This window comes from Heloderma suspectum, chromosome 1 (genome assembly GCF_057233095.1).
Source record: "Heloderma suspectum isolate Gila_16-S chromosome 1, 16-S_ref, whole genome shotgun sequence".
NCBI lineage: Eukaryota > Metazoa > Chordata > Lepidosauria > Squamata > Helodermatidae > Heloderma > Heloderma suspectum.
In genome coordinates this window covers 9,109,166-9,133,097 of record NC_139458.1, presented here as the reverse complement: position 1 = coordinate 9,133,097, position 23,932 = coordinate 9,109,166, and the positions used below count along the sequence as shown (strand labels likewise).

The window sequence follows — 23,932 nt, the reverse complement described above, 5'->3', positions numbered from 1 at the left end:
CTGTGATAGGCTACATAAGAATTTACGTAGCCTATCGTGGCATGCCCCCCCCAAATGGTGTACACAAATGGCGGCGGCTACAGCAGCCGCCATTTGCGTCCCCTATTTTTCACCGTTCTAGCCTACATAAATATTTACGTAGGCAATTACGGTGAAAAAAAGGGAACCACAAATAGCGTAGTGGGCGCTATTTGCGTTCCTTTTTTTTTTTTTTGCCGTTTTATCCTACGTAAATATTTACGTAGGCTAGAACAGCGAGAAAAAAAAGAAACGCAAATAGCGCCCACTATGCTATTTGTGGTTCCCTTTTTTTCACCGTAATTGCCTACGTAAATATTTATGTAGGCTAGAACGGTGAAAAATAGGGAACGCAAATGGTGGCTGCCGTAGCCGCCGCCATTTGCGTATGCTGTTTTGGCGGGGGGGGGCATGCCGTGATAGGCTATGTAAATTCTTATGTAGTCTATCGCGACAGCCTGGAAGGATGCAAATGGAGGCCACTACAGCAGCCGCCATTTGGGTCCGCAGCAGCCCGTCCGCAGCTGGAAGTCCGGCTGCGGATGGCCCTGGCCGGCTGCTCCGCGGAGCAGAGCCGGCCGGGCAGGATTCCGGGGGGGAGGACCAGATCGCCTCCCCCCCTGTCGAGGATTCCGGGGGGAGGGACGGAGCGCCTCCCCCCCCCAGCGGATGCCCCAGCCGGAACCAGGTAAGTGATTCGTACATCCCTATGATGTAGTGATGGCCACCCATTTGGATGGCTTTAAAAGGGGGCTAGACAAATTCCTGAAGGAGAAGACTATCAATGGCTACTAGTCCTGATGGCTATGTGCTACCTCCAGTAGCAGAGGCAGTGAGCCTATGTGTACACCCGTTGCTGGGGAACATGGGTGGGAGGGTGCTGTTGTGCTCATGTCTTTCTTGTGGGTTCCCAGTTGACAGCTGCTTGGCCACTGTGTGAACAGAATGGTGGACTAGATGGACTCTTGATCTGATCCAGCAGGGCTCTTCTTATGGTCTCCTTTTTGCAGAAGGGCAGCCAGTCCTGGTTCATAGAAATCAATACACAGGTCTGTAGCATGTTATGCATTTAAAGTGTGCGTTTTAAAGAGCCAGTGTGGCGTAGCCATTAGAGTGTTGGATTAGGACCGGGGAGATCTTGGTTCAGGTCCCCACTTGGCCATGCAGCTGACTGGATGACTTTGGGCCAGTCACCAACTCTCAGCCTAACCTACCTCACAGGGATGTTGTGAGGATAAAATGGGGAGGAAAAAGATTGTATTGGGCTCCTTGGAGGAAAAGGTGGGACATGACTGTACCAAATAATAAATTGAAGTGCTATATGTCATTGCAGGAATCCTAATAACATCCTTGCGTGGTGAAGTGAGGCTGAGATTGGGAGAATAAAGATCCGTTTGATGCATAACCACCTTCAAGTGAAATCAGTGTGACTTAAACTGTTTAAGGGTGCTATCCTGGCTGGGGTATGCTGGGAGTTGTAGGACTTTTTTCTGTCTAAACATGCATAGGATTGAGCCCTAACTTAATCTGGATTGCCTCCTTGATCTCTAATAGTCCATTTCTTTTATGGAAGTATAAGGGGGAAAAACATGCAGGTAGGATCCTACTATTCATAAGAAGGGAAGTTCCTGCTTTTCAGTTTTCTAGGCAATGAACCTGCAATGACATTCAGAGTTGACAAATACTTCATGCTCTGTCTTTTAAAATACTACTTCAATTTTCAAAGGAAGGGTAAAATTATTTCATTTATTAAAATAAAATCTCAAACGATTGGACTAGCGAATCGGGAATTCCTGGGTTTGAGTTGTGCCTCTGCCATGAACCTCCTAGATAGCCTTAGGCTCTCAGCCTCAGCTGTCATCTCCCCCACCACCCCCATTTGCAATATGGGGAGATAACAATGCCAACTTTACAGGGTTGGTGGAAGGATTACAACTAGTTAATGCATGTTAAGCAGTTCATAGGGATGTACGAAAGTCACTTACCTTTCCGCGGATTCTGTTCATGGGGCGGGGAGGCGATCCGGTCCTCCCCCCTGGAATCCTCGACGGCCGGCTGTGCTCCGCGGCAGCTCTGTGGAGCAGCCGGCCAGGCCCAGGCCAGGGCCGTGTGCAGCTGGATTTCCGGCTGCGGAGGGCTCTGGGTAAAAAAACCCAAACAAACAAAAATGCGTACGCAAATGGCAGCTACGGCGGCTGCCATTTGCGTTCCTTATTTTTCGCCGTCGTAGTCTACGTAAATATTTACGTAGACTATTATGGCAAAAATAAAGGGGAACGCAAATAGCGTAGTGGGCGCTATTTGCGTCCCTTTTTGATTCGCCGTTTTAGCCTACGTAAATAATTATGTAGGCTAAAACGGCGAATCAAAAGGACGCAAATAGCGCCCACTACGCTATTTGCGTTCCCCTTTATTTTTGCCATAATAGTCTACGTAAATATTTACGTAGACTAAGACGGCGAAAAATAAGGAACGCAAATGGCGGCCGCCGTAGCCGCCGCCATTTGCTTACGCTTTTTTGTGTTTTTTTTACTGGGATGTGATAGGCTACATAGGTCTTTACGTAGCCTATCATGTCTCTGTAAAAAAAAAAACACAACCCAAACCTCCAGACTGCAAATGGCGGCGGCGGCAGCCGGTCGGAAGACCAGCCGCCGAAGCTGCCGGAACATCCGCCCCAGGTAAGTCTCGTCCCATGGGGGATCCGCGGGGGGGGGGGGCAGGCCATTCCGCCACAGATTTCGGGGGGCCGAATGCACTGGCATTCGGCCTCACCAAGATCCGTGGCGGAATTCTCTGACATCCCTACTTTGAACGTGTGATTAAAGCACTTTGGAAATGTTTAGCAGTATTAACGTTCTTTGCTCTTTCACACCAACTTACAGCGTGCCTACCATTGTGCGTTGGTGTGAAATGGCAAAAGCCACTAATACTGGTAAAGCTCCTCCCATAATAAATAAATCAGGGTACTTATACATGTTTAGACAGAAAAAAGTCCTACAACTCCTAGAATTCTGCAATTCCCAGAGTTGTAGGCCTTTTTTCTGTCTAAACATGCATAGGATTGCACCGTAAGTATCCAAGGGTGCAATCCTATGCATGTCTAGACAGAAAAAAGGCCTACAACTCTGAGCATGGCTGGGAGCTGTTGGACTTTTTTCTGTCTAAACATGCATAGGATTGTGCCCCTCCCCATAGATCTCTGCTGGTCTCTAATCAGCACATAACTGTCCCCCCGCCCCCTGCCACCTTAAAAGCTGTATCACGGTCTGGTGTTCCTTCAGTAGTGCTTCCACAATGCCTGGAGGCAAGAAATTGGGCTCCCTGTTCCTTTTCCTTCCATTTAGGTTCTGAGCTGATGCTATCAAAAGCAAGACTGTGTATTAGTCAGGTCCTTGCAATGTTCCCAGGACTTGGGCAGGGGAAAAGGAGGCTATGGAGGCGCTTCCCCTGAGAACATGGCTGCTTAAAGGGCCAAGCCAAATCAACAAGAAGGAGCTTCCCCTGCTGCATCTGTGTTGGGCACATTTTCCTGTTTTTGACTTCTACTTGTTACGTCACTGCAGCAAGAGAATTTACACCAGCCTTTCCCAGTCTCTGGATGAGCAGGACTACAATTCTCATTGTCCCCAACGGCCATGCTGGCTGAGGACAACTGGAGGTACCGTCCGACAAATCTGGAGGGTGGGGAAGGCTGGTTTATACCAACTCTTGTGCAGAAGGCAACTTATATAGGCAGGTTTGTTGGGACTTTTTAAAGGGCTTCTCTTGCTTTTCACATCTTAAGATCTCCCCAGAGGTGAGACACCTTTACTGATAAGGTAGATCTATTCTATTAGTCCAGGGTATCATTGAATTTTTTTGCATATTTTTGCAAGCCTTTGATTGTTACAGTGGTGAAGTGACCCAGGTTGATACGCAGTCTCACCTTTCTGCCTGGTTCCTTAAAGCAAGGCAAATTAACAAGTCAAAAGGGAAGAACTTCACATGGGTGTTCCCCCCTCTTATCCAGTCTTCCTTGAGTTGCACCCTGCCTGTATTTCAGAACTCTGAACTGAACCCAAGCACCGTCTCCCACATGTAGGTCATTTGGTCTGGGCTCCGGGGCTAGAAGGTGTGAATGTTAAGTGTAGGTATGCCCATGAATGGACCAATGAAATATTGTCAACGGACCATATATTATTTGACTGCATCACTTTCCATTTACTTGACATCGAACCTACTTTGCCAGTTTATTACATATTTAACTCAGTTTAGAGAGGTCCTTTGGGAGGTCTTTGGCCCAATCTACTTGGGTTTTTGCCACCCTGAATAAGTTGATGTCCTCTCTGAACGTGACCCTCACTGCTCACCTCTGACTCATGTGTAGCTGAAAGAGCTGGTGTAGTGTAGTAGCTGAGATGGGTCTGAACCTTGCCTGTGCTATGAACTCACTTAGGCAAATACCTCCCCTCTCTCTCAGCCTCAATTTGTGATATGGGAGATAATAATGCTAACTTACCTTGCAGGGTTGTTGTAGGATTATAACTAGGTAATGCACACAGAGCACTTTGAACACTTAAAAGCCCTGTACAAGTGTGAAGCATCATTATTAACTCCAGATCATTATTGAATAAGTTAAATAGCACCACTCCCAACAGAGATCTTTGGGGGATCCTGCTTCTTAATTCTCTCCATTGTAAGAACTGCCCGTTTATTCCTGCTTCCTGCTGTTCAGCCCACTACTGATCCATACGAAGACAGATCCTCTTAACCCATTCAGATCATCATGGTGAGTTCCACCATTTTGCGGAGAGCCCCCCCATTCTCCCTGCTCGCAATGAGAAGCTCCTGTAACCTTAAATATTGTTACTGCAATAAAGCAGAGAAGGGACTTTACATAACAGAGAAATGTCTTGAAAGTACAGAACATCAAAGAAGCACAGCATCGCAATAGCAATTTAAGAGAGCATCAGAGAAGTGAAAGAGCGCTTTAGGGCAAGTTACTAAAGTTAGCCTTAACCCTTTCACTGCAGGGGAGTGAGATTTATTTCTTACTTCTGAGTAAACATGCACAGAAGGGGGGATATGTTAAAGATTAAAAGTGAGCTACCTAAGGTGAATGACTGTCCCCACTACTGTGGTAATGTGAGGGGTCGCTGCTGCGCCCCTGGGGATTTTCTCAATGGGAAAAACTACTTCCATTGGGGAAACAAGAGGGAATGGGGCATCCCACCCCCTTGACCATGTCACTGCCAGGTCAAGGCAGTGCCCACATGGCATGCCCAGGATTTAATGCTCGGGGTGTGTGTGCACATGGCACACTGTGGTAAAACTGCCCGGGAGTCACCTTCAGTTAAAAAAAAAAAAACAGTAAAAGGAGTTTCAGAAAATGCAGCTTTTCAAGAGGGAAGTGGCTGGTTGGCAGCAGATCGGTGATGACGTCATCTGTCACGAAGGAATTCAGACTGCTCTAACTTTGCACTAAATTGCTCGTGAAGACAGCCCCCAGGTTGGGGAAGACTTGACATAAGCTTTCATCAACTACAACCCACTTAATCAAATGCATGAAGTGTTATTCTAAGTGTATATGATGATTGTGGGTTGGGGATTGAAATGCAGCAAGCACAGACAGTGATAATTACCGTAACAGTGGTAATCCACAAAACAGTTATTGGGTGATAACAAGGGCATCCTTACATTGGTGAGCTGATTAAGACATGTAGTGTGATTAAAAAATGCCTTTGTCCCTATTCAAGCCACAGAAGATAGAGTGCTCGTGCTGACCCTGACCCTGGCTCTATCAGATTTTATCTCTGTGCAGTATCTGCCCAGGAGAAGCAGAGTGGGAACTGGTCAGGATAAACATTAACTGACAGCTAGCATTCTTACCCATTTGCCTATTCCTTTCAGCTCTTCAGCCTATAACAGTCCTAGAGGGAAGACTTGGTGCCCTCCAGATGTACATACACATGTGCTAGCTGGGAATGATGCAGTTGCTGACCAACACATCTGGAAGGCCCCAGGTTGGAGGAGGCTTGTTTAGGAGTATGCTTCATTCTAAGGGTGCCACATGTCCTTCATAAGAGGACCGTCCTTTCTTTGTCCTGTCCAAGTCAATTTTAATGCTAAAGAACCGTAAGAAGGGAGAGTCCAGGGTGCAGCCTAGAAGTCGCCCATCCACAATTTGCACCTAGGCAGCAGACACACAGGTCTCTTGGTCATCCCAATAGTAGTGAGATGTATTGTATTTCTGTGTAACTTGTAGAGATTGGGTCAAATCCAAGTTTTTGCCAGCAGGTGACTGTTAGTTCAACAGGACTTTCTCCCTCCTTCCTCCTTGCTGCAGCCTCCCCACTGAAAATGAGGTTCTGACTTTGCCCCAGTGGGTGAGATAGTGGAGCTGACTTAAAGCTATTTAAAAGTTCAATATATTTGAAAATACATTTTAAAACTCAAGGAGGAAAACAGTGAATGCCCTTCAACTTGTTAAAGAAATGAAAATGTGTCACGCAGGAATAATTAAGATTTGGATGATGTATAGAAAAAAGGTAAATGCAAAGGAACATCACATGGAGAAATAAAATGTGAGACATGTAATGATTATAAAGAAAATAATTTGTACCCATGAGTCACAAAGCTGTGTGACTCTTATATGCCAAGGTTATACCATGCAAAGTAAACTACTGTTTAACTTTTGCTGAGACTTATTAAAAATAATATTAGGAAAAGTGTATTAGAGCATCAAATGAAATAGCTATGGCATACAAAAGTTATAGTAGGCCAAACTAGCAGCAGTTTGATTTGTTACTTAGCTCCACTTAAACTCCCACCAGTCCAAACTAGTTAAATGCAATTTGTAAAGCCTCCCACTCTATAACCATGCAGTCCAAACCTTTAGGGAAAAGGAAAAGGGAATGAAAAGGAAAATTATAGCTACCTGTCCCAAGCAGAGATCTGAAGAACAGGTTCCTGTTGGACCCAGAGAAAGATTGGAGAAGACCTCTCCCAGGAACCAAGGTGTAGGACTCAGCGAAGTCCAAATGGGAAAATTAATCCAGGTAGGAAGTAAAGAAAATGTTTTAAGAATGAAAAAGTTGGTGAAGCTTGAGCCTCACCAGTGACTAAAATAAAATAGTGGGGGAAAACTGAACCAAGCTGCTCAGGAGCTAGAAATTTAGCTCCAAAAAGCTAGTTCAGAAACAATGGCCAGCTGCAGCCTTAAAAATTGAAGAAGGGACATGGTCAAAGTAAGGAATTCCCTGCTCTCTCTCCCTCTCCCCCAAAAAGAGGCAAACGTGCAAACGAAGGCCCCACAGGCCCCCAAACTAGCAAAGATCTGTTAGCAAGAACCAGTGCTATACAAAAAGGAAGGGTGCAGTTGGTTTTTGATTCAATGACTCCCCTAAAGTTGCCTGCTTTCTGATTGGCCTTTTTCCTTCTTTCCAGTCGCCAACTAGAAATTTGGTTCTGGATTGGTGAAAGATAGATTGGGTGGGCAGAAGCCTTTTTCCATAGTTTTAGGCAGCTGATGTAACCCCAGGCTTTGTCAGGGTATACGGACACACTCTGGACCCATGGAGCTGCTAGCTGTAGGGAGTAACAACATTGTAACTTCTGCTCATACTGATCTATTGTTCTCTGGCTACTTATTATTATAAAATGAAATACCCTGGCATTGAAACTAGGGACTAGTTAATGGGCAACAATAATATGGTTTTAACTCACTGGCAACATTATTCATCTCTCCCTTGACTCTATTATGTGATTCCCCTTTCAAAATCCACACACTGGCTTCCTGTTCGTTCCAGGAACCCTGTTCAAGCTGCTTGTCCTTTCCATTTAAAGTCCTCTCTGGCCTTTCCTTTCCAGTTCACTATTGCATCCTGCTACATCTCTGCCTGTGACCTTTGCTTGTCCATCTTCACAATTATGGTCTTCTTATCCCTTATACTGGTGCTGGCTTTTGATTTGTTTCTGGGCCCAGTTCAGAGTGCTTAACTATAGATTAGTGCTTACCTATAGATTAGGGCCAGGATATCTGAAAGACTGCATCCTCCCCATATGAACCTGTCCATACACTGGGATCCTCTTCGGACACCCCGATATATGTCCCACCACCAAAAGAGGCTCAGTTGATGGGAACACGGAGCAGGGCCTTTTCAGTGACAGCACCCCAGTTGTGGAATTCCCTCTCATAGGAGGTGATACTAGTCCTACCAGATAGCATTAGGAAGTGAAAACATTCTTAGGGTGCAATCCTATGCATATTTAGACAGAAAAAAATCCTACAACATGTATAGGGTTGCACACTTATTCTGTTTAGCTTTGAATGGTTCTAATATATGATTGAAGAACTTTACTCTGCACCTTTTGATTCTAGGGTTCTACTTTTAATTTGTTTAGTGTTTTGTTCTTTTATATGTAAACTGCTTAGTGGGGCATTGTTAGGGCTGAAAAGCAGTACAAAATGCTTTTCTAAGTAGAATTATAAATGATTCTGCCAATTCTCTCTCGCTGCCCTGTAAGCCTGGAATTGCCTCCCAGAACACCTGCATGATGCCTTCTCTCTTACTTCCTTCAAATCCCTTCTCAAGGTCCACTTAAAAACAACAACAAAAAACCTTTAGCACAAACCCCTAGTTGTCATGCCCATTTGTAACTAAGCCGAAGTAAATGTAACAGAAACAAATGTGTATTCTTCTCACGTCTACCCCTGCCTCCATCTCCCTCCTCTTCCTCTGTCGGTTCTGTGTTGCATTTTGCATTGTGAACTGTTTGGGGCAGGGTCCTTCCCTTTTACACTATGTAAAACACCAGACATAGTGATAGTGCTGTATAAATAATTAGGGGCACAATCCTATGCATGGATGAACTGGGACATTCTCTTGAATTGCCAAAATACAGGAGAATCTTAGGAAGATCAATAAACCAACTCTCCACCCCCATTATACAGCTGTGGAGCAGGTAGTTCCCTGCTTGTTGGTGTTTAAAAGAAAATGAGAACTGAATGGCAAAATGAAATTTAGATCAACAATGGAAGAATACTGAATTACAGAATACAGCATTACAGAATACAGCATTACAGAATACTGAAAAGGGTAGATCAAACCTTTATGATTAACCCAGCAAAAGATTTTTTTTTGGACATGCTGGTTATATAAGGGGAGAGAGGATCCAAAATATTGTTGGTGTGTTGAGCTTAATCTTGGTTTAATTTGTAATGAGGGAATAGAAACCAATATGTTTTAAAGAATTGGGTAATTGAGTTCTGCAACATTAAGGGTCTCCAGCTGAATTGGAGTGCAATTCATTGACTCTTGGATGTTTTGTCCTGCTGATGTTAATAGAGTGAAGGAACTGTGACATGTAAGGGATTTTTTTGATGGCTAAACACTTAAATCTTAACTGCCTGAGATACATAGGAAGAAACCTGAAGACTGACTGAATTTCGTGCAAGTTTGATTTAACAAACTACAGAATTCTTATCTGAGTATGTATTGTATACTTAAAATCAGATATGGAATTGATTTTGACAACAATTTCATAAGTAATTGTGTATTTCAGGATATTTCTATTGAACTAAATTAGTCTTGTCTGTGATCTATAGTAGGTACAATTGTGATCATCTTCTAATTTTTTTTTTAACCTTTGCCTGCACTGGTTTCTCACATATAGAGCAGGAGGGCATTGTCACTGCCCTGGTTGTTTCTGTCTTTTCCCTACGTTATTGTGTTTAAGCCCATAGCAGTCATCAGGGAAGACTCACAAGTTTTTCTTATTTGTTTCAGTTCCTCTCTATCTTGTGTTTTCAATGAGTCATGTGGCACTTTGAAGCCTGTTTTGAATCCTGAAGCCTTGATATACTCAGGGCTGCTCCATAATCCTAGCTTCCTCACCAACCACGTCTGCGTACCATTTCAGGCAGTGGGTTCTGTCAATGCTCTGCACTGTAGCCTGGATCAGATCTTTAGCACAGGTCAGGTTTCACAGGGAAGCAAGACTGGAAGAGATCAGCACCATGGAAAGCTCCAAGCTGGGCTGGAAACTCAAGAAGGTCATCTATGTTGCTCCAACATGGAGCAGAACAAGACTGAACTTTAAATAAGAGTTTGGTGGGCATTTATGCTGGTTGGCTCCATCTCCACACTGATTGAGGCTTTCTCTCTTAAAGAGGCCTGACCTGTTTTAGCTTCAAGCTGTGGCAATATGAGAGTGTCCGTGGCAGCAAGGCAACCTCCTCTGGGATCTTAAGGGTCAACTGAGTCCTGCAGAGGTGGAATCCTCATGATGTCTTTCCTATCCTGATATTTTGTCCTCTTCTTCAGAGGACAAGAGGTTGGGATCCCCTCAGGATGAGGGTTTGGGGTCCTGATTCATAGAATCATAGAATAGTAGGGTCAGAAGGGTCCTATAAGACCATTGAGTCCAACCCGCTGTTCAGTGCAGGAATCCAAGTCAAAGCATCCCTGACAGATGGCTGTCCAGCCTTGTCTTGAATGCCTCCAGTGTGGGAGAGCCCACCCCACCCCCCAGGTCATTGGTTCCATTGTCGTATTGCTCTAACAGTCAGGAGGTTTTTCCTGATATTCAGCCAGAATCTGGCTTCCTGGAACTTGAGCCCATTATTCCATGTCCCCTGCACTTTGGGATGATTGAGAAGAGATCCTGGCCTTCCTCTCTGTGACAGCCTTTCCAGGACTTGAAGAGCGCTATCCTCTCTCCCCTTGGTCTTCTCTTCTCAAGGCTAAGCATGCCCTGACAGTGGGGCATTCCTTGTGGGGCTTGGGTGATTCTCCTGTGTTTTTACTACCTGCCCGGGATTAGAACAACAAGGGTTGGTTGAGAACCTGGCAGCCATAGTGCACAGCTGGTGGTCTGCAAGTGTTGCAGTCCAGCTGTAGTTTCTTGCGCAGGTGGTCTCATACCAAAAACTTTGTGTAAAATAGAAAAGCTGTTGTGTGTGAATCCATCTTGAAAGTAGCAGAATAAAGCTCAGTTTCCCCCTCTTTCCATTTTCACTTTTCCAATATGCCATAATTTGTATGAAAGTATACCGTTTTTCTCTGCTGCTGCTGATGGAGGAACTAGCAGATGCTTTCCAACAAATCGATTCCGTTCGTGATGGAGCGCATGATTTCAGACCTCGTTAGAAACGGTGATGACAGAACCAAACCTTGCTGGCTCTTGTATGTCATCTTTCATGTAAATACCATTTTGGCAGGAAAAGAAAGTGGAGAGGCTGCAATGTGGACCAGGTGTCTCTTAGAACCATTTTTTGCCTCTCCATATGTCCTGCCATCTGCCATGTTTTCACCTTGTTTCATCTGTCAATACTTTCAGGAAAGTACCTTATGTTAGGTCCCACTAATACAATTTAATTTTGGTCTTGGCTCCCTCACAAATGTGATTGGGTTAAATTGTACAAATTGTTTTGATACCATTATACTTTATCCCCTCTTCTATATGGGCAGGGCTGTATATAGTTCTTGTTTTTCTTTGTAGTTTTTTGAAAGCAGGTTTCTGGTCCATGATTTATATTCATAACCGTAAGACTTCCTTGTGAGCATGTTTTATGAAGCACATAATGTGCAAAAGGCAGGGTGATCACTTCATGTCTTGGCAAGGATCTTATGCTATTAATGGCAGTTTGACAAGCAGAAATTCAACAGGTCTCGCTTGTCTGGTAGGAAAAATGTGGAAAAGTGGACATTATTCTTATTCACAATGTTAGCACCTAGAAGTTCAAACAATATGGACACAGTATGGAGCAGAAGACCCTTAATTTGTAGGTTTAACAGTCAACAAAAGCAATTTTTTGCCATAAAGAAATATACCTGTTGATTTAATCTTTTATCCCATCCTTCCTCCAAGGAGCTGAAGGTGCCCCCTCCGCTCTTAACTTCACAGCAACCCTGTGAGGTAGGTTAGACTGAGAGAGCACACAGTGTGCCATATGTATTACTGCAAAGCAACAACTGGCTGCAAAGGCTTAAGGAGGCAGTCACTACAGCTTAGAGCTGTAGTTATCCTCAAGGAATCTTTAGCGATTGCAACAATCCAAAGTTTATGTCAGAGAATGCAAAATTTGTACAGTGTAATAACGAAGCAGACATAGTCTCCTGTGTCTGGGCTCATGCCTCCAAGTGGCTTCTATTTAAATGTAGGGTCTGTCCAAGCAACATTGGGGGAAGGCTGCTTGATTTAATCAGTGCTTGTATGATAAACCAAAAGGTCTGAGAAAGCACGTACAATGAGCAAGCTGCAAAGTGCAACCTTTTTTTGGAGCAAACTGCACAGCCCATGTTGGGCCCCACAATCTCTGCCTGTGGTATTGAGTGGACAAGACTGTGGACTCGGAGGGGTTGACCCTGTGGGTATGCATGGACCTGGAGAGGTTGAATGTGCACTAGACTTCATCTGCCCGCTTCCAAAACGACCTTTCACTAGAGCTCCATTCCAGCATGCTCTTTAAAAGGGGGCAACCGACTCCCAAGGAAATGGGCCAGTCAGGGCTGCTGTTGTAAACCAGCTGTAAGAAAATAACTGCTGATAAACCAGCTACTGCCTCTCTTGCATTCAGTAGTAGCTAACTCACTAACTGGTATTTGTTATGTTGGCCTTGGGACATAAAGAGGGCAGGAGGGTTCATTGGGTGCCATCTTATGGGCCTTGGGGCCCTGGCTTGTTAGATGACCTGACAAAACTGATAAAAGATCCTGCCCCAACATGGTGCCCGCCAGATGTGTTGGACAAGCTGTCCTATCACCTCCAGTCAGCATGGCCTTCACATCTGGAGGGTGCCATGTTGTGGAAGGCTGTGATAGAACAAATGGTGTGTGTGTGTGTGTGTGTGTGTGTGTGTAGACAGACAGACAGACCGGAGTTGAGTTAGGCTAGGCTGAGAGTCCATGACTGGCCCAAAGTCACCCAGTTGAGCTTCATGGCTGAGTGGGGACTAGAACCCAGATTTTCCGAGTCCCAAGCTAATGCTCTAAGCCCTACATCACTGCCGTTATGCGTGTTGCCCAGTCTTTTTATTTGTTCGGGGAAATGGAGACGGCGGGAGGGGATTGTGGCAGAAACCCAGAAGAGAAGCCTGTGATGCGAGCCCCTCGGTGGTGTGTGGGTGTGTACAGCCTGAGTCCATGTGATTGTCCATGGCTGGAGCTGCAACATCTATCTTCTTGGAACTTAATAAGCTCCCCCGTTGAAGGATGTAAGTCCTCAGTTGCTCCGAGACCCTTGCAAACCTCTCCTCGTGTATTCTGTTGACCTGCCCCATAGCTGCCAAGACGACTACTGTTGTCAGAAGTTGATGGAGTGTCATTAAAGCCATGCAAATAGTTTCTATAGCAACAGGTTCTCTTACCTCTGACGCCAAGTCTCAAAATCATCGGTGTCAGTCTGCTCTTCCCCCTCACATTCAGGATTTTTATCTTTCCCCTTCTCTCTCTCTCTCTGTGTGTCTCTCTGTGCTCCTTGCTTTCATGCAATGGCACTTCTGTTGATTGTGACTTTGCACGTTCCAAACTGTTCATCTCAAAGGGTGGCACCCGTTGTGTTCATTGCATGTGACGATTCTTCACTCCCTTAATTATCGGTCAAAAGAAACTTTGTCCCTGCAAGATAAGGTTAAGGGGTGATCCAACCAAAGTTATGCGAATTTAAGCCCTGCTAGTTTCAGCGGGAGTGTTAACCAGGTGCTTGTACCACCTCAAAGACTAACAGATTTGTTGTGGCATAAAAACAATAAATTAGATGGGACGTGCTTGATTAGCAGGTTTATACATGTGCATATAGAGAGAAAATCGTAAATGGAGCTGATTGGTCATAAAATGCATGAGGCACAGTCTGTGGCAATTCCATCAAGCTTAAATGTATTCACGATGAGCATGGTGCCCCTTTACCACAGCAGCACTAGACAATAAGAGAGTCATCCTAGTTTTGCTATACTAATGTAACACCTGTAGCAGAAGTGGAAGCTGTTGTCTCTATTGAGACCTAAACAAACAGAATGAAATTTACTAATTAATTCTAGTCCAGCAATTTCACACAGGAGTCTTCCTTTGAGTTTTCTTTGATTGAAGAATGGTGACTTTCAGATCAGCCACAGGATGTTCTGGGAGATTAAAATGTTCACACTGGTTTCTGAATGTTGCAATTTTTATGTCTGATTTGTATTTATTTGTATTTATTAATTAAATCTACTAAATGCTTCATAAAATAAATATGTTTTGCAGTAATCATTATAAAATACAAATAAAATTACAGTAAAAACAACAATATAAATTTATCCCTTTACTCTCTTGTATAGAGACATATACACATACCAACTGTGGATAACACCTCATGCATTTAAAGTGGGCTGTAGTCCACAAAAGCATATGTGACAATAAATCTGTTGTGGTCTTTAAGGTGCTTAACAATGCAATCTTATGCATGTCTCCCCTGAAGTTGTCGTATTGAGATCAATGGGACTTACTCCTAGGTAAGTGTACATAGGATTGCAAAGGCTGGAATCCTATACACGCTTACTGGGAACAAGTCCCATGGAGCTTAGTGGGACTAAACTGCTAAGTAGATGTGCATGGATTGCCCTGTAAATATGTTGTATTTAACTTCAGTAGGACTTAAAGTGTTTCACTTTGGCTGGAACTTTGCTTTGCTTTCCTACTCCCATTAACCCAGTTTCCTAAAACGTCTCTTTAAAATTAAAACGAACAAGGCACCATACATTTTGCCATAGCTAATATGGTGCTGACACTGTAGTTAATGACTTTATACCCTGTTATAGGAATAACTCCAACTAATTCTCAGTGTCTAATTTATTCTCACAACAGTTGTGCAAGGTAGGCTGCTTATAGCCCCGTTTTTACAGAGAAGGAGCTGAGGCTGAAAGAATGGTTCTTCTCAAGCCCAGCCAGGAGGCGCATAACTGAGGGTGGATTTGAAGCCAGGATTCTGTGCTCCAAAGCTTCACTGCCTGGATCATCATGCTCATTCACACTGAAGGCTCTTCTCCCGGTGGACTCCAGTCGGGCCATAGGCGCATGCGGAACCACCAGGAGCATGCCATTGAAAGACCCCAGTGACTGGGCAGGGTGATAAGGGAGAAGGCACTCTCTCCAGTGTCCTGGTCCTAAGGTGTTTAGGGCTTTATATGCTAACAGCAAGACCATAAACCTGGCCTGGTAGCGAATAAGCAGCCCAAGGGCTCTCCAGAACTTGGAGCCGGCACTGTCCTGGAGCCCTGAAAGTAAAGGCCAAGGACCGGCCGAGTCCCTTGGTGGGCTGGGCACTCCTGGCCAAACTTAGCAGTCCTGGAATAAGAGGACAAGTCCTCTTATGGATCAGTAACTGGTTAAAGAACTGGCAGAGAGTAGGAATAAATGGCAAATTCTCCCAGTGGAAGGAAGTAAATAGTGGGGTCCCGCACGAATCTGTATCGGGACCAGTGCTTTTCAACTTGTTCATAAATGATCTGGAATTAGGAGTGAGCAGTGAACTGGCCAAGTTTGCAGATGACACCAAATTATTTAGGGTGGTTGCACCCCACAAACCAAAAAGGGATTGTGAGGCGCTCCAAAAGGATCTTTCCGAACTGGGAGAATGGCGTCTAAATGGCAAATGAGGTTCAGCGTAAGCAAGTGTAAAGTGATGCACAGTGTAACAAAAAATCCCAACTTCAAGTATTGCTGGATTGGTTCTGAGCTAGCAGTGACCAACCAAGAAAGAGATCTTGGGGTTAGGGTAGACAGCTTAATTAAAATGTCAACCCAGTGTGCGGCTGCTGTAAAAATGGCAAACTCCAAATGTCTGGCGTAATTAAAAAAAGAATTGAGAATAAAACTACCAGTATCATACTCACGACCACACTTCGAATACTCTGTCCAGTTCTGGTCACCACATCTAAAAAGGATATTGTAGAGCTGGAAGAAGTGCAGAAAAGGGCAACTAAAATTATCATGGGGCTGGAGCATCTCCCCTATGAGGAAAGGTTACAACAGCTGGGATTGTTTAGCTGGGAAAAAGGGAGGGCAAGGGAAGACATATAGAGGGGTAAAAAATTATGCATGGTATGGAGGATGTTGACGGGGGGGGGGCATTTTTCTCCCTCTCTCAAAATCCTAGAACCTGGGGTCATCCATGAAGCTGATTGGTGGGAGATTCAGGACATAAAAGGAAGTACTTTTTTTACACAGTGAATAGTTAAGCTATGGAATTCACTACCACAAGATGTAGTGATAGCCACTAATTTGGATGGCTTTAAAGGGGGGTTAGATAAATTCCTGGAGGAGAAGGCCATCAATGACTACTAGTCCTGATGGCTATGTGCTACCTGAGGTATCGGAGGCAGTATGCTTATATACACCAGTTGCTGGGGAACATGGGTGGGAGGGTGCTGTTGCACTTGTGCCCTGCCTGTGGGTTCCCAGTTGACAGCTGGTTGGCCACTGTGTGAACAGAATGCTGGATTAGATGGGCCCTGGGTCTGATCCAGTATGGCTCTGCTTATGTTTTTATGGGGGTGGGGAAAACTGCAAGAGCTGGGAAGTTTGTTCCCTTGAGGCCAAGATTGCTGACCTGGAGAAGCTAAGAGAGGCAGAGAGGTTGGTGGCTTTAAAGGGGGGTTGGACAAATTTCTGGGGGAAAATGCTATCAATGGCTACTGGTCCTGATGGCTGTGTGCTACCTCCAGTACCAGAGGCAGCGAGCCTATGCACAGCATTTGCCGGGGAACTTGGTCAGGAAGCTGCTGTTGCACTTGTGTCCTGCTTGTGGGTTTCCCGTTGGGCAGCTGGTTGACCACTGTGTGAACAGAATGCTGGACTAAATGGAGCCTGGCTCTGATCCAGCATCAGGGCTCTTCTTCTGCTCTTATGGTTGAGCCAATCTGCATGTCGGTTCTTTGCAGATGCTGCTGGTGCATTATGGGACCCAGCTACGGGAAGCAGCAAGAACTCGCTGCAGGCAGAGATGAAGCGTCCCAGCCAACAGGCGCCCTTCGTTGGTGGCTTGCTTGCACCCCAGAGCTTGACAGCAGCTGCCCCAAGATTAGCGGTTGTGTGTCCCTCGCACAGCGACGTCCTTAGGACACAAGATCTGGGCAGGGCTCGGACCATTGAGGGCTGTAGTGGGGAGTGACTTTGGCCACTTGCAAATGTTAGGGAAGAGGTTTTTGACAGGAGGCAAATGAAATGGCTTATGGGAAGGGAAGTGTTCAGAGGCCAACTCAGTCATGGCTGCCTTTCTGAGCCCCGGTTGCTTGAGTGGTCTCTTCTCTCCCCCACTGCTGCCTTCTCAAGACACCCTGCCTTAGAATGGACACGACACAACGAAACAGCGGCGTGCCTCCAACCATGGTCACCAGGGTTACCTGCATCAGCCTGGCAGCGTACAGGAAATTAAAAACACCAGTGATAGCATATCACTATGAGCTCCAAATGGCAGTTCATAGGTACATATGCCTGTGTTTGTGAGGAAGGGAGATGCGTCTGTGTATGTGTGTCAGAGGAAGCTGTAAAAGAAAAGGTGGCTGGCGCAGCTGTTGGATTTTTATATTAGCTTTTTAGTCACTTGGAGACGAGACCGAAGCTTTTGATGCCCTCATACCCTTTGTTCTTATTCAGATTGGCTCTTTAAGGTATCCAGGAACCGTGTAAAAAGAACGAAATGAAGTCAAGCTATGACTTTATTTATAGCCTTTCTTTCCTCCATTTTTTTTTATCCTGAGGGATTGGGGCAGATAACCAAGACTGGAAATATATAATGCTGGTGCTGCCTGTTAACTCATTTTCTCAGTTGCTTTCCAGTCTGTTTGATTGTTCTCGCAATAGGCATGTGAGGTAGGCCAGTATTATTCCCATTTTACAGGTGGGGAACGGAGACAGATACTTCACCAAGGCTGAACACAATGAAGTCATTGTGAAGCTGAGAAACAAATTCTGACTTCACAGATCCAAGTCTAACTCCCTAGTCACAGGTCCATGTTGGCTGAGGTTCTTCAGCCTTCATCATATACTGCCCATGTGTATTCACCCATAAGGACTAGACACTTGTTTACAGCAAGGGAGGAAAGTGAAACATTTTGCGATGCTGAATCCTGTGCCATTTACCACAGAATGACAGATTACATGTACCACAGAATTACAGATATGTAGAATATATGTAATCTTAATTATATAAATGGAACAACGTTTTATTTTATTTATTTACAACATTTCTATACTGCTCCACATCTAAACAGTTTTTAGAGCAGTGAACAATAAAAGATAAAAAGAATGAAATACCATATTAAAACATATAAAGAGTAAAACAACATATTAAAGGTTTTTAAAAAACAGAATACCAATAAAAAAAATGGCTGGTCACTTGAGGAAGGCTTCTTGAAATAAAGAAGTCTTCATCAGGTGCCCAAAACAACACAATGTTGGCGTCTGCCTGACTTCCAGATGCAGGGAGTTCCAGAGAAAGGGAGCCACCACACTGAAGGCTCTTCTCTGGGTGGGCTCCAACTGGGCTACAGGTCTGTGTGGAAGCACCAGGAGCATCCCATTTAATGACCTCAGTGACTGGGCAGGGTGATAAGGGAAAAGGCACTCGCTCAAGTGTCCTGATCCCAAGTTGTTTAGGGCTTTATATGCTAATAGCAGAACCTTAAAACTGACCTGGTAGCGAATAGGCAGCCACAACCCTCTCAAGTACCTTCCCGAAGAAAGGGGTATTTGCAACTAGGCAGTAGTTGTCAAATACCATGGGGTCCAGAGTGGGTTTCTTCAGGAGAGGTCACACTACTGCCTTTTTAAGGGTAGCAGGAACCACTCCTTCATGCAAAGATGCATTTACAATTCCCAGGACCCATCCAGTCATACCTCCTCAGCTAGCTCTTATTAGCCAGGAAGGACCAAGAGCGAGAGGCCATGTGGTCGGTCATTCTGCTTCAAGCGTCTTGTCCACATCAGGCTGCAGCAATTGAAATTGATCCCACAAAAGGGTTGATACCAGATTGTATACAGCCTCGCCTTTCTCTACCAACCTACCCATACATTAAGATTGTCAGGCAGTGTGTGTGGGTCTTCTCCATGTTCCATTTTTAGGACAAGTACAGTACAAATGTACAAAAGAGGGCCTTCTCTGTGGTAGCTCCCTGAAATGCCCTCCCACAGAGATATGCCTGATACCAAACCTTTTTATTTGCCCAGGCTTTTAAAACCATTGTATTTTCAGCTGGTTGAGTAGTTATTCCTCTCAATTTCATGGGTTTTCGTTAGTTTTTAATTGTATTGTAGATTTCAGATTTTTCGGTATACCACCTTGGAATCCATTTTTAGATGAAGGTGCCAACTATACATTCTTAAAATAAATAAACTGGGAGTGGAGCTGGGAAGGAGCCAGCATAACACACAATTGCTCATTTGTTGTATCTTCCAACTGCTGCTAATGCAACTGGCTTGATTTCAGATATACTAAATGATGCCATATTTGATGAAGACCACGATGAGATGGTGATTGTGAAGGACATAGACATGTTCTCGATGTGCGAGCATCACCTGGTTCCATTTGTCGGAAAGGTAATTTTAACTACGCCCCCTTATGAATAGGCCAGTGTTCCTAAATGTTTGGTTCATAAAAGCCATTCGGGATTAATCAGCAAGTTACCAGAGGTGACTCTGAAGGCAGTTTGTCATTGAGGAGATAGCGGCTATGCCAGGACGTAGCGTTATCAAAGTAAGGTAAGGTCCCAGGGCCTGGTCTGAAGGCACGTGAGGCAGCCACCTTGCTGAAGGTAAGCAGGTTTGGGTCTGGTCAGTGCTTGGAGGGGAGACCACCTGGGAACCGCATGTAGCCACCTTGAGTTCCATAATGGAAGAAAGGTGTGATATAAATGTAATAATGCATAAATAAATAAATAAATAAATAAATAAATAGGTATGAAACACTTTGTGGGCTTTCTCATGGTTTGTCTATGTAGCAACCTCCATGAGGAGTTGGATGTGCCTCCAACTACAGCTGGTTTCCAGAGAGTGGCTGTGTACAGCCTCTTTCCTGGTCTGGCTACCTGTTTGTCCATTTAATACACGTAAGATGTTGTGGGACTAGCGTAGTTTGTGCATTATGTGACGGGATCATTATAAGTGTACACCGTGTATGTTCCTGCCTGATGGCTAAGATAATCTTTGGAGGGTCTTCTCTATGTACGTCTGCCTACAATGGTGAGATGGGTGGCTACCAGCAACAGAGCCTTCTCTGTAGTGGCCTCCTGTCTGTGGAATGCCCTTCCAAGGGAGAGCCACCTGGCATCTTCACTGTATACATTCAGATGCCAGGTTAAGACTTTCCTCTTCCAGCAGGCATTTAATCTTAGAATCATAGAATCATAGAATAGTAGGGTTGGAAGGGGCCTACAAGACCATCGAGTCCAACCCCCTGCTCAATGCAGGAATCCAAGTCAGAGCATCCCTGACAAATGGCTGTTCAGCCTCATCTTGAAGGCCTCCAGTGTGGGAGAGCCCACCACCTCCCCAGGTAATTGGTTCCATTGTCGTATTGCTCTTAGAGTCAGGATGTTTTTCCTGATGTTCAGCCGGAATCTGGCTTCCTGTAACTTGAGCCCATTATTCCGTGTCCTGCACTCTGGGATGATCAAGAAGAGATCCTGGCCTTCTTCTCTGTGACAACCTTTCAAGGACTTGAAGAGTGCTATCATATCTCCCCTCAGTCTTCTCTTCTCAAGACTAAACATGCCCAGTTCTTTCAGTCTCTCCTCATACAGCTTTGTTTCCAGTCCCCTGATCATCTTTGTTGCCCTCCTCTGAACCCTCTCCAGTTTGTCTGCATCCTTCTTAAAGGGTGGTGCCCAGAACTGGACACTGTACTCCAGATGAGGCCTAACCAGTGCTGAGTAGAGGGGAACTAGTACTTCCCGGGATTTGGAAGCGATGCTTCTATGAATGCAGCCCAAAAGAGCATTTGCCTTTTTTGCAGCCACATCACATTCTTGGCTCATATTCAGCTTGTGATCGACAACAATTCCAAGATCCTTCTCGCTTGTAGTGTGGTTGAGCCACGTATCCCCCCTCTTGTAACTGTGCATTTGGTTTCTTTTTCCTAGGTGCAGAACTTGGCATTTATCCCTATTCAATGTCATTCTGTTGATTTCTGCCCAGCGCTCCAGTCTATCCAGATCAATTTGAATTTTGTTTCTATCTTCCAAAGTATTAACTATCCCTCCCAATTTTGTGTCATCTGCAAATTTGATCAGCATTCCCTGCACCTCCTCCTCCAAGTCATTAATACAAATGTAGAAGAGCACTGGGCCCAGGACTGAGCCCTGTGGTACCCCACTCGTTACCTCTCCCCAGTTTGAGAAGGTCCCATTGATAAGCACTCTTTGAGTCCGATTCTGTAGCCAACTGTGGATCCACCGGATCGTTGTTTCATCTAGCCCACTTTGAGCTAGTTTGCTCATCAGGATATCATGGGGCACTTTGTCGAAAGCTTTGCTGAAGTCGAGGTATATGATGTCTACAGCATTCCCACGGTCTACAAGGGAGGTTACTTGATCAAACAATGAGATCAGATTTGTCTGGCAGGACTTGTTTTTGACAAATCCATGTTGGCTTCGAGTAATCACAGCATTGTTGTCAAGGTGCTTCCAGATGGATTGCTTTATCATCTGCTCCAGAATTTTCCCAGGGATTGATGTCAGACTGACTGGTCTGTAGTTCCCAGGTTCCTCCTTTTTACCCTTTTTGAAGATAGGGACAACGTTAGCCCTCCTCCAGTCATCTGGCTCTTCCCCCGTCCTCCATGATTTCTCAAAGAGAATAGACAGCGGTTCTGAGAGTTCTTCTGCCAGTTCCTTTATGACTCTAGGATGCAGTTCATCTGGCCCTGGAGATTTGAACTCATTCAAAGTAATGAGGTGTTCCTTGACCATATGCCTGTCGATCTCAAGCTGCAATCCTGCCCCTTCAGCCTGTACTTCGCCTTTGCCAGGGGGGTCATAGACCCTCTTTTGGGAGAAGACTGAGCCAAAGTAGGAATTGAGCACCTCTGCCTTTTCTTTGTCATCTGTTATCGTTTTGCCATCCTTATTTAATAGCTGAACCACCATTTCTTTCCTCTGCCTTTTACTATGCACATAGATGAAGAAAGCCTTTTTGTTGTTTTTAGCATCCCTCGCTAACCTCAGCTCATTCTCAGCTTTAGCCTTCCTGACGCCATCCCTGCAATTCTGTGCTATCTGCCTGTACTCTTCCTTTGTTACTTGGCCTTCTTTCCACTTCCTATATGTGTCCTTTTTTGTTTTCAGGTCATCCCTAAGCTTTTTGTGAAGCCACATTGGCTTCTTCTGTTGTCTTCCACCTTTTCTTCTTGTTGGAATTGCTTGTGATTGTGCCTTGAGAATTTCCTTTTTTGAAAGCTCTCACCCATCTTGGACTCCTTTTCTCGCTAGCATCGCTTGCCATGAGTTTATGAAAATCAGCTTTCCTAAAATCCAGGGTACGCGTTTGACTACCCTCGGCTTTTGCTTCCCTTGGAACCAAGAACTCAAGTACAACATGGTCGCTTTCCCCCAGAGTTCCTGTAACTGCTACTTGATCCACTAAGTCATCTCTGTTGCTTAGGATCAAGTCAAGGATAGCCGATCCTCTAGTTCCTTCCACTATTTTCTGTAGGAGGAAGTTATCCGCCACACAAGTCAGGAATTTCCTGGAGGGGCCATGTTTTGCAGAATTTGTCTCCCAACAAATATCGGGGAAATTGAAGTCCCCCATTGCTACTACATCATGCTTCCTTAAAACATTGGCTATTTGCTTTTCAAAAGTTTCATCCTTGTCTTCTCCTTGATTGGGTGGCCGGTAGTAGACTCCAACCACCAGGTTCCTTTTATTCTTTGCTCCATTTATTTCAACCCAGATGCTCTCGATAGGGCTACCAAGCTCCTCCTCCTGTATTTCTGTGCAGAGATATGTATTTTTCACATAGAGTGCAACCCCACCTCCCTTTCTGTTCCTCCTGTTCTTTTTGAACAAGTTATATCCTTCAATTGCTGTATTCCAGTCATGAGAGTCATCCCACCATGTCTCAGTTATACCTATCAGGTCATAATTTCCCTCTTGTATTAAGAGTTCAAGTTCATTCTGTTTGTTTCCCATACTCTGGGCATTAGTATATAGACATCAAAGACCATGTGCTTCATAGTCTGGCTTTCTTCCTACATGTGTCTGAAGACTATTATTGGGCGCTATCAGAGCTGTTCTCTCCATTGCAGTGTATGCGCCTACGTCCATTGTTACCCCCAACATTACATCTCCCTTCCCCGTAGGATTCAGTTTAAAGCCCTCCTGATGAAGTTCTTCATGCTGTGGCCAAACACATTCTTCCCATCCTTTGTGAGGTGCAACCCATCCCTAGCCAACAGCCCATCTTCCAGGAAGTATAGCCCGTGGTCCCAGAATCCAAATCTCTCTCGTCGGCACCACCTTCGTAGCCAGTCATTCACCCAGAGTATTTTTCGTTCCCTTTCTATCCCTCTTCTAACTACTGGAAGGATGGATGAGAAAACTATCTGGGCCCCAAAGTTCTTGAGTTTCCTTCCCAAAGCTTCAAAGTCTGACGTGATCTCTTCGTAGCTCCGCTTGGCGGTATCATTTGTTCCCACATGGATGAGAAGAAAGGGATACCTGTCAGTGGGCTTTATGAGTGCAGGCAACCTTTCAGTCACGTCTCTAATCTGTCCTCCCGGGAGACAACATACCTGGCGAGTCCATGGGTCTTCGTGACATACTTGGGTCTCGATCCCACGCAGCAAGGAGTCTCCCACTACTACCACTCTTCTCTTCTTCTTCTTGTAGGCCTGGGTTTCATCGCCTCTGTTTGACTGACCTTCAGCCTCTTGCTCACTCTCATGCAGGTTCCCCTGTGA

At 45.0% G+C, this 23,932-nt stretch overlaps 1 protein-coding gene and 1 long non-coding RNA gene across 2 annotated transcripts in view; one reads left to right on the top strand and one right to left on the bottom strand.

The window, feature by feature from the left end:
- LOC146356878 (uncharacterized) overlaps window positions 1–7,548 on the bottom strand; it is a 43,343-nt gene extending 35,795 nt beyond the window's left edge. The window contains exon 1 of the long non-coding RNA XR_014787884.1: window positions 6,938–7,548. This is a non-coding gene — a long non-coding RNA (uncharacterized LOC146356878). The remainder of the gene's footprint in view (window positions 1–6,937) is intronic.
- GCH1 (GTP cyclohydrolase 1) overlaps window positions 1–23,932 on the top strand; it is a 54,630-nt gene that overhangs the window by 1,435 nt on the left and 29,263 nt on the right. The window contains exon 2 of the mRNA XM_084835112.1: window positions 19,462–19,571. Coding sequence (XP_084691238.1) covers window positions 19,462–19,571 — 110 coding nt within the window. The remainder of the gene's footprint in view (window positions 1–19,461; window positions 19,572–23,932) is intronic.